Genomic DNA, 9,993 nt, shown 5'->3' on the forward strand with positions numbered 1-9,993 from the left:
CATTCACTGACTGGGAACTTGGGAAATCACAGTCAGAAAAATGTCTGGAATGTTTCTACCGTAGCCAAAGGGATCGGCAGTACCAGCGGCGTAAAGAGCGGCGTGTTGGTCATCCAAGATGTCCTCTTTTCACGCACGTTTCAAACGAAGCATGTAAACTCCGCCGCCGTGTGTCGTCCCAGGACAGGCGTGAACTGCACGTCCATTTTGTTGTCTCATCCGGGCGTCGAAAACGCCGTTATCCTTGAATAAAATGTCTGAAACTGGAGGATGATTCTGCTGAACGGCGCTCTGGACGCGCGGTTCGTACAGTCTTTGGACCATGAAGGCACCAGGACTGAGGTTACCACCCTCATCCATTTTAATTGGTCCTTTTGTTAGCCCCGCCCCCACGCGACAGAACGAAAACATGTCAAACCTGAAATTTTCAGATTTAAAAATGAAAAAAAAATATACTGAAAGTTTTAAACTTAAAAGCAGAAAATATGAAGCTGAGAAAAATTCATTTTGATATTAGAATTTCAGGAAGTTTCATCTGTTTTATTTAGGTTTCCTGAAAGTCTCTGGTGTTTGTTTGTTTACATGTTTTATATTTTCTGACAGGAAAGTAAAACGTTTTTATTTCTTCATTTCATAGGTATGATGAGGAAAAGATCAAAGCACAGAGAGAACGGTGAGTTCAGGTGGATTCGGGGATTCTGGGAGAGGATTCTTAAAGCTGTTTGTTGTTATTGACAGATTTGAGGCGGAGCAGCAGAACGGAAACCCCGCCCCCTCCAAAGACAGGTGAACTCCATGAACTCTTGTCTGCCGTCAGTGTTGAGGATCGTGAAGGGAGCCGATGATCGATTCCTCTGGTTTTGTGTCCTGCAGGCCGAGGTCGACGTTGGCTGAAGTTTGTCGAGACATTTGACGTGAAGGTGGGCGGAGCTTCTGCTTCCACCGTCCTCGTATCTTTAACTTTACGGTCAGGTTTGTAATGTCAGACATGTGGAACTCGTCCCTGACATACAGGGACACCTGATGCAGCCAATCAAACGCTGGGAACCCATGAGGCGTTCAAAGGAGCTCGGAAATCTCATTTTTTACTCCTAGTATCAGTTCAAACTTCCTGACACTTGTATTTGCAGAACAAGCCTTAAGCTCCTCCCCTTTGACCCCCGCCTGTGTTTCAGTGGAGCAGCGGGACCCCCCACCCCCGCAGGTTTTGACACTCTAACCTGTTACATCCCTGAACCTGACCCGAGTCTGAACGCCATCGCAGCTCTCCGGGTGTTCTTTCACGGTGTCGGTGAAAGGACACGCCGGGGGGGGAGGGGTCTTTGGGTTCTGGTTCTCTGGGGGGTTTGGAACCATCGTCTCCACCTGATGTGTCCACAGCTTCAGCCGTTTGTCAAACTGAGACGACAGGATCTGAGCTCAGATCATCTGATGACCTCCAAATGTTTGTAGAGTTTCTGCATCCAGATTCAGTTCTAGAAGCTCACAGGTCTAAACATCTGAACCAGAACCGCTTCAGTCCAGATCCCTAAACCCTTTCAGAGTTCTCCTGTCATCAACCTGCTCAGCTCTGCATCTGCTTAACTCCAGTCCCCACATCTAAAAACTCGAAGGTTTCTAAACTCTTTTCATCTGATCCAATCGGAACACGGACGGAAAAACTGCAGCGACAGAAGCAGCTGTGCTCGCCGGCCAACGCCGCGGCGGCGCTGCCAAATATCAGCCGGCTCGATTTTCCATCGTCATGTTTCAGGTCCTAAAGTTCAGCCGCGTGTCAGTCCAGGAAGTGTTAGCTAATCCTCCGCCAGCAGCCCGGTTACATAAAGTCCAGCTGCTCGTGTCGTCAGAGCGTCCCGCCGCCAGCCGGTCCAGTCCTGACCGGCCTCACCTGGAACGACAGGTGAGGGGGACGAAGGGGGAACGTTTCAGAACCCAAAGACGTCCTGAGACGTCCACAAAGGTCAAAAGGCCCCCCAGCACTGGCACCAGCCCACAGGATCCTCTGTTCTCACAAACTTCAGCTGCACTTCTATGGAGCTGCAGAGGAGCCAATATTATTGGAAACCAAAATTCACACAAACTGGCCAAAAAAGTTCAATGTCTGAAACATTTTTACAATTCTAAAATAAACGTAATATTCTGTTTTTAGGTTTCAAAACTCAAAGTTTCTATTCCAAAACTTTTTTCACTTTCAGCTCTTTTGTTTTCATTTTCAATGTTGAAATTTTCTGATTCAAAGATTAGAAAAAAGAATTGAAAGTGGAAAAAAAAGTTTTAAAATTAAAATTTCGAGTTTTGAAACCTAAATAAACCTGAACATTAGAAGCTGAAAATGATTAAGTTTATATTAAAATAGTAAAAACTTTCAGGCATTTTCATGTTTTTTCGCCCAAACACCAACATTTTTCATTTGTTTTGTTTGCATTTCCAGTCATTTTGGCCTCACTTTGGCTCCGTAGACTCCAGCTGATGAACCTTCTCTGTTCCACAGTGTGGAGGATCATCAACCAGCACCCCGACTTCCTGCAGACGCTGCCGTTCATCGTCAGATCCACGCTCCGCCGGCTGCACGCCAGAGCCGACCACGCTGCATGACCCCCGAGAACTCCCGCACAAACCCCCCCAGACGTCTGCAGACGAGCGGCGGGAAAACTCATTCTGATGCAAAGATGTTTGATTCCATGTTCCCCTCAGCTGAATATGCAGGTGGCATGCTTGTCCCCCCAGTATTTGTATTTTTGTCTGTTTTAAAGTAATTTTTCAAAATAAAAGCATTTGTTGTTACTTGTGAACTTTCAGAGAGACTTTAATGGTTCCTAATGAGACGTGCCATTTAATGTTTGTAAAAAAAGAATAAAGAATCAAAGTTAACTTGATCATGACTCTAGAAGCTGCTGGTGAGTAAATCCTGTTTTTACGAGCTGTCATTGTGTGTGCGGCCGTCATCAGCTGACAGAACCCCCCCGATGACCTTCCCTTTTATTTAGACGTGTCCTATCATGACAGCAGTCAAAGCGCCGGACGTTTAAAACACTAAAAAAGTTTGAAACGATTCAGAAGTAGAATATAAAATAAGAGAGTAAGAAACAAACCTGCGGCCCGGTCATCCCTTTATCTTTAATGAAACATGCTAACCTTCATTAAAGTTTGTTCTTTCTCTTTAGATTTTTAACATGTTGAACATTTAAGCAAAAAAACTTTAATTTACTTTCAGAAATACTGTAGAAATTATGATCTTTAAATAAATTAGAGTCATTTTTGGACAGGATTAAAGTGTTTTTGTAAAAATCTCTGTTATTTCTTTCTTTTATGAGGTTAATTACTAAAACACGCCACAAATCGGATCCATTTCAGAACCTCTGTGGCCCACGAGGAAGAAAGTTCGCCCAAACTTTATTAACGAATGTTTATTTTGGTTGGTTGTTGTAGTTTTTTAGGGATACAAACGTACCACCTGACCGAGGATTACGACCGTTTACAGGATCATTCCAGTAGATCATGAAGGAGAGAAGCTTCTCGTCTTTTCTCCTCCACGATCTGCTGGAACGATCCTGTAAATACTAGAAAATGACAGTAAATCAAAGAACAGGAACACTGGAGCTCCAGGGTTAAAACGTTAAAGAAACCAAGCAGCTGTGGTCACAATAAAAGCTGCAGTAAACCGGGTCAAACGTTTGACCCGCGGATCAGATGCAAAGTATTTGAGCCCAACCGTGTGCCGGTACTGAGACTTTCCCGGGTCGAGTCCAGAGGTCACGTAACGTTATCCAGAACCGTTTCCTGGTTAAGTCACGCTGATGAAACAGCTCTAGAAAACTCTTCCAGGGTTTGTCATCGTGACTGCATGTGGTCAGCTGAGGGGACGCGTCCCGCCTCAGCGTGCAGCCGCCTCGTGACTTTAGGGTTCGATCCCCTGTCACCTGTGTCACAAGGTGTTCTGGCAGTCAGACATAAGGTCGGGTTTGGATCGAACCCTCTGGAGACCAGCACACATCCGGAGGAGTGTCCCGGGATGTTTTGTGGTGCCTGGGCGGGGCCGGGGGGCCGCATGGCGTGTTGCATCAGAAAAATGTGATGCGGCTGCCAGGCTTCTAAAAATAGAGCTGCTGGTTTGCACTTGTCCTCAGCGACGCCTCGGCCTGAACTGTGACACAGATGTCTGACCCGCCCCCCCCTACAGTGTCCTCTGGACAAAAAGCCCCTCGGATCGGTGACCTCTGACCTTTAAACAAACTGAAGTTCGGCTGAAGGAAGCTGCTGATTTCTGAGCTTCTTCTGCTGGTTCGATGGGACTTTTCCTTCATGGGGGGTGTCCGCTGACCCCCACCAGCAGGTGCAGACCTCGGTGTCCACTTTCACGAAGACCTAAGGGGGGGGCTGCTCCTCATTGGCTGGTGGGACGTGGGGCCATTGGTTTGGGGGGCCGTGACGCGGCCGCCACGTCCCTATAAATGCCCAGCAGGCAGATAGTCTATCAATGAAGTAGTGAGGGGGGGGCATCCCTGGCGGAGGACAAGGACAGGCTCCAGCCTCGGACTCGGAGGGCGTTTGGCTCGGCTCCCTGCTTCTGAACCTCCCGGTGTGACCAACAGTCGGAGATGAAGTTCATCATCGGCGTCGGAGGGTAAGGTCACATGATCCGTCCGTGTTCCTCTCAGCGGGGGTGTTCACGTGTCCCTGACCCCCAGGGTGACCAACGGTGGGAAGACCACCCTCACCAACCAGCTGCTGAAGACGCTCCCGAACTGCTGCGTGGTGCACCAGGACGACTTCTTCAAGGTAAGAGGAAGACTTCCTCCTCAGAGTCTTTCTGATACTGAACATCATCGTCTGACCAGTAGCTGTTGTCATGGCAGCAGCGTAGTAAAACATCTGGCTGATTGTCTCCTGGACAGCCAATGAAAGGGCTGAGCGTCGCCGCTAAAAGTCTGACGTCACGTTTATGGAGCTTCATTCTGGTTATGGTGCATGAGAGACCTTCAAACTCGGGACGAAAACGAAAAAAAACTTTCATTCACAACAACTTCCTGTTTGTTAACGTAACCCAGGGGTCAGCAACCTTTAACAGTAAAAGACATTCTGACTCTTTTACTCCGATCCAAACCTAGAAGGAGCCAAATAGATTCACTACAGCCTTTAGGAACTTTGGATTTACATTCATGACCTTCTGTTTTTTTTAAATACATAAGAATTATCTTCATTTTTGGCACAAAAGAGCAAAAGTATAAACAGAACCTGGCATCTCTCAAAATGTGATTTATTTTTTTAACTTCTTTTCAAAATAAAAGCTGCTCTGTGCCAAACAGGATCATCTCAGTTCAGCTAGTAACCAATGTTGTTCAGCATAAGATAATCTGTGCTTTAACTCATAAAAGATCAAACTTTTTACCAAAGTTTTGCACCTAAAATCTGTTCATTCTGGAGGTAGAGTTGATCAAACCAGACGTCTTCAGGTCACCAGGATGTAAAAACCATCATAGTTTATCATCTATGTGAACCTCAGACATCAGTTTATAAATGTAACTAATCTAAATTAAATAAATGATAATTAAGTAATCCTCACTTTACAAAAATGCTATTCTATTTTTCTTTTTTTTCGTTTTTTGTCCTCAACAGTCTTATACCGCTGGGTTCTGTTATTTTAGTTTGGGGTTGGTATTCTTAGTTTGCGGGCTTTGTTTATTCGTTGGGGGAGCTGGTGACTCTGACGGTCAGCGGCCTCCCAAAGAGCCACATGTGGCTCCAGAGCCGCAGGTTGCAGACCCCTGACTTAACCAAAGACGGAAGCCCCGCCCCTCCGTTTCCTCTGACTGACTCCCGTCTGAGCAGAACCGAGCTGGTCTGGGCTGCAGGTCCAGAACCCGGCTGCACTCTTGTGCTGCTGCGCGCTGACTTTTGGTGGAGACGAGTCCCTGACTTGTCCTGTCCAGGTGTGATCAGCTCCGATGGGTTACTGGCTTGCAGCAATGTTTTGTTGGTGACTGTTATTTCAGAAACCCGATCAGATAGATGTCGGGGAGGACGGCTTTAGACAGTGGGATGGTAAGAATGGATTTCACTAGGAAACTCTGCCGTAAAGTACTTTTTCTTTCCTGCACATTTCTGTGGTGTGGTAACCAAACAACCTAAACTTTCTGTCAAATATTCTGTAAAAGCTGCAGACATTCACTAAGATGTGCAGCCTTCGGGCAGCAGTGCTGCTGTTAGCGGGGAGACCCACTCCGGCCTGTTTTCTTGTCAGTGATCTCCGCTCTGGACATGGAGGCCATGGTCGGCACCGTGAAGGGCTGGCAGGAGAACCCCGTCAAGTTCGCCCGCTCCCACGGCGTCAGCCTGTCCTCTGACGCCGACTCTGGCCACGCCGTCCACATCCTGATCGTGGAGGGCTTCCTCATCTACAACTACAAGTGAGTCCGCTCCCTCAGACCCCCCCTCTGACCTCCGCCGACCCCTGACGCTGTGCTCTGACCCCCTGCAGGCCTCTGATCGACATCTACGACAAATGTTTCTACATCTCCCTTCCCTACGAGGAGTGCAGAAGAAGGAGAAGGTAACGGTATCCCACAGCCGATTTCCCCTCTTCCCAGACCAGCCAGTAACCCGACTGTCTCTGCAGCACACGGACGTACACGGTCCCCGACCCCCCCGGCCTGTTCGACGGCCACGTCTGGCCCATGTACCTGAAACACAGGAAAGAGATGGAGAACAACTGCGAGCGAATAGGTTTGTGAAGTCATTTCCTTCANNNAAAGAAGAAATCTACAACAACGTGTTTGAAAGTGTTCAGAACTCCCTGCTGAACCAGTCATAGGTAAGCAGTAAATCCACGTGCACGCCGCCGTGCACAGCCCTACCCCACCAATGACCCCTCCCTCTCTGTCTGTCTCCACAGCAGAGCCGGCGGCTCCTGTATACACCTGTAAATACCTGTACCAGCAGCACTTGTAAATAGACGATTGTGTAACTTTGTAAGGATCGACAGCAGACGAGTCGTGTTTTGTATAATCATGTGTAACTTTTTCTAAACCTGAGCCGCCACTGGACCCTCCAGTGTTCCCGCCTCTGACCCACTGGAGTGAAGGAACCGTCCCTCGCTACTCAATAAAGAACTGAAAGAGGCCCCTGTGTCTGTGGTTCTTCCTGCTGAAGCTCAGAACTTCCTAAAACTTCTGCTCTAAACCAGGGGTCCGCAAACTACGGCCCGCGGGCCGGATCCGGCCAAGTTCCACCTTTAGCCTGGCCCCTAAAACAATATCAGAGACCTGATTTTTCCCACCAATCTGAATTTGAGATTAAATCGCAGACAGAACTGCTAGCATAAACACTGTTAGCATCAGACAGAACTGCTAGCATAAACACTGTTAGCATCAGACAGAAATGCTAGCATAAACACTGTTAGCATCAGACAGAACTGCTAGCATAAACACTGTTAGCATCAGACAGAAATGCTAACATAAAGACTGTTAGCATCAGACAGAACTGCTAGCATAAACACTGTTAGCATCAGACAGAACTGCTAGCATAAACACTGTTAGCATCAGACAGAAATGCTAGCATAAACACTGTTACCATCAGACAGAACTGTTAGCATAAACACTGTTAGCATCAGACAGAAATGCTAACACAAACACTGTTAGCATCAGACAGAAATGCTAACATAAACACTGTTAGCATCAGACAGAACTGCTAGCATAAACACTGATCTGATCTGTCAGGTCTGATCCAGAGACCATCAGGTGACTGCAGACGAGGAATGGCTGCAGGAGGTCAGCTGAAGGTCAAAGGTTTTCTGTTAAACTGTCCAACAGCTGTTTGAATGTCAGAACAGAGTCAGAGTCAAACTTCAAAATTCATGGGAGGAGCAGCATGAAAAGATCAGAAGAACCTTTTCAGGACACAGAGGATAGAGTATTAATGGAGAATCTTTAGATACTTTGGAGGAGGAGTCTCAAACCGGCGGCCCGCGGGCCATTTGTGGCCCTCAATTTGATATTTCGTAGCCCCGCCTTAATATGAGAGTTCAATGTCTACTAAGGAATATCTTCTGCATGTCCACGTTTCTTTGGTGACAGCTTTGGATTTACTTTGTGATGTTTAACTTTTGTGTTTAAAACTTTGCATTTGCTGTTGTTGTTGGATCTGGTCGTTAGAAAAGTCCTTAGCAACAGTTGCTAACGTCGTTAGCTCCTGTCGTTTCACAGGACAAGCAGAAGATATTGTTTAGTAGAACATAGACATGAACAAATGTTCAATAAACTTATTCAGTAGACACAATGGACGCAGAAGCATAATTTTGGCCCAAATGGAACCCCGAACGGCCCAGCCTCAGCCAGACTCCGCCTTCAGTGGCCTCAAGGTGAACCCGGTTTAGAGGGTTTGTCATGAGAGTCTGGAGTCCACAGACACTTCCAGCGAAGAAGAAGCTTAAAGACTCCAGACTCTGAAAAGTTAACATGAAAATAAACCAGATGACAGAATGCAGACAGGAAGAGATCTCTTTGGATTCAGGAAGTTCTGTCCGACTGATGCTGTTTGGACCAACACCTTCTCACTCCAAAGTCTGGCTGTTTGTAGAATCCAGGATCCGGACCCTCAGTACGCGGTTCCGAATGCGGTACACATGCAGGCTGGTCTTAAGGACGCGGCCGGTACCAGTACTCTAACCCAGTACCGGAGGCGGTACCAGACACAGTACGGAACCAGTACCAGTACAGGGCTTGGACACAAACTGGTACCGAGTTATGTTGAGGGAATCAGTACCGGGTAAGGGTACCAGACAGTGCTGTCCGCGTCCCAGTACTGGACCGGTTCTGGATCACAGCCTGGAGGTGGGGGACCTGTGATTTAACAGCCAGGACATCAAAAGTCGTGGAAACCCGAAACATCAAAAAAGAGTCCGGAACCAAACGTCCATCTGTGTCTTCATCGGAGTAAGAATGTGTTGGATAACTAAGATCAACTTCTCTCACTTTATGCCTAAAACTCTGTTTCTAAATCAAAGTTTGAGTTCAGTTTCAGTTCTTATTCTTGTGTTTCCTGGAATCCTGAAGGTCAAAGCCTGTAAACTCTGATTTAAATATTTCATCTCCTCTAATCTCTGCAGGAGTTCCAAACTTTATTTCCATTCTCTGATAGAAGATCCAGTCTTTGTACTTGAGTGCAGCTGAAGATCTTTCTGACTGAACCACAGAACGTTCACGTTTCTGTGGTTTGGGTTCAGCGCGGCGAGACGTCGGGATAAACGGAGTTTCCTGACCGTCTAACAGCTGGTCATCCTGTGGTTTCAGCAGTGTGACCTCAGATCAGACCTCAGATCAGACCTCAGATCAGACCTCAGATCAGACCTCAGATCAGACCTCAGATCAGACCTCAGATCAGACCTCAGATTAGTTTATGGTTGTAAATAACTCTTAATAATTGTGTTGTTTTTATTAAAATAAAGTCAAACTTCACTTTTTTCATAAAGAGAATTCGTCCACTTCCTCATCAAATGTTTAATTCTCTTTGATGGATCTACGTCATGGAGTTCATTTCATGCAGTCGGTTCTCGTAGAGGTTTTCTCTAAACCTGAACGTCTGTAAACCTCTGCAGAAAACGGAATAAACGCCTCTGAGGATCCACAGAAGAAATTAGAAACCGGAAGGGGCGGGGCTCTGGGAAATGTAGTTTTTGGTGGATAAAAGGATAGCAGGTGAACATTAAAGGTCAGAGTGCAGCAGAGCATGATGGGAAGACGTCCCCTCCGCAGGAGGTCCGAGGTCATTGGGGTCAAAGCCAAACTGCTGCTTTCAGCCTGAAGAACCGTGTGTCCATGCTGGAACCCCCCATGATGGTATGACCATAACTGGAGAATGAATCACTGTGTGGGGGGGGGGTGACCTTATCGCGCATTCATCACAGAAACATGGGGGACATTAAGCTCCGCCCCCCCATCAGAACTCATGTCAATTGTGAAAGTGATGAACGGCTCTTCAGGTTTTATGTAACCACAG

At 46.9% G+C, this 9,993-nt stretch overlaps 1 protein-coding gene, 1 long non-coding RNA gene and 1 pseudogene across 4 annotated transcripts in view; 2 read left to right on the forward strand and 1 right to left on the reverse strand.

Moving 5' to 3' along the window:
• Positions 1–2,876, forward strand: part of atcayb (ATCAY kinesin light chain interacting caytaxin b) — a 46,240-nt gene extending 43,364 nt beyond the window's left edge. For 2 of the 3 annotated variants that reach the window (XM_024273567.2, XM_024273565.2), the window contains 4 exons: positions 638–673; positions 739–786; positions 874–920; positions 2,492–2,876. In XM_024273567.2, the coding sequence (XP_024129335.1) occupies positions 638–673; positions 739–786; positions 874–913 (124 nt within the window). In that variant the 3' untranslated portion in view covers positions 914–920; positions 2,492–2,876. Of the gene's footprint in view, positions 1–637; positions 674–738; positions 787–873; positions 921–1,130; positions 1,205–2,491 lie in introns of all 3 variants that reach the window. The other variant, XR_004949442.1, reaches the window with a different exon arrangement.
• The window catches only part of LOC118599902, a 14,182-nt gene that overhangs the window by 1,323 nt on the left and 2,866 nt on the right, over positions 1–9,993 (reverse strand). The gene's annotated exons all lie outside the window — the stretch shown is intronic.
• Positions 4,466–7,119, forward strand: LOC112147298 (annotated as a pseudogene).

Source organism: Oryzias melastigma, linkage group LG17 (assembly GCF_002922805.2).
Source record: "Oryzias melastigma strain HK-1 linkage group LG17, ASM292280v2, whole genome shotgun sequence".
NCBI classification, from domain to species: domain Eukaryota; kingdom Metazoa; phylum Chordata; class Actinopteri; order Beloniformes; family Adrianichthyidae; genus Oryzias; species Oryzias melastigma.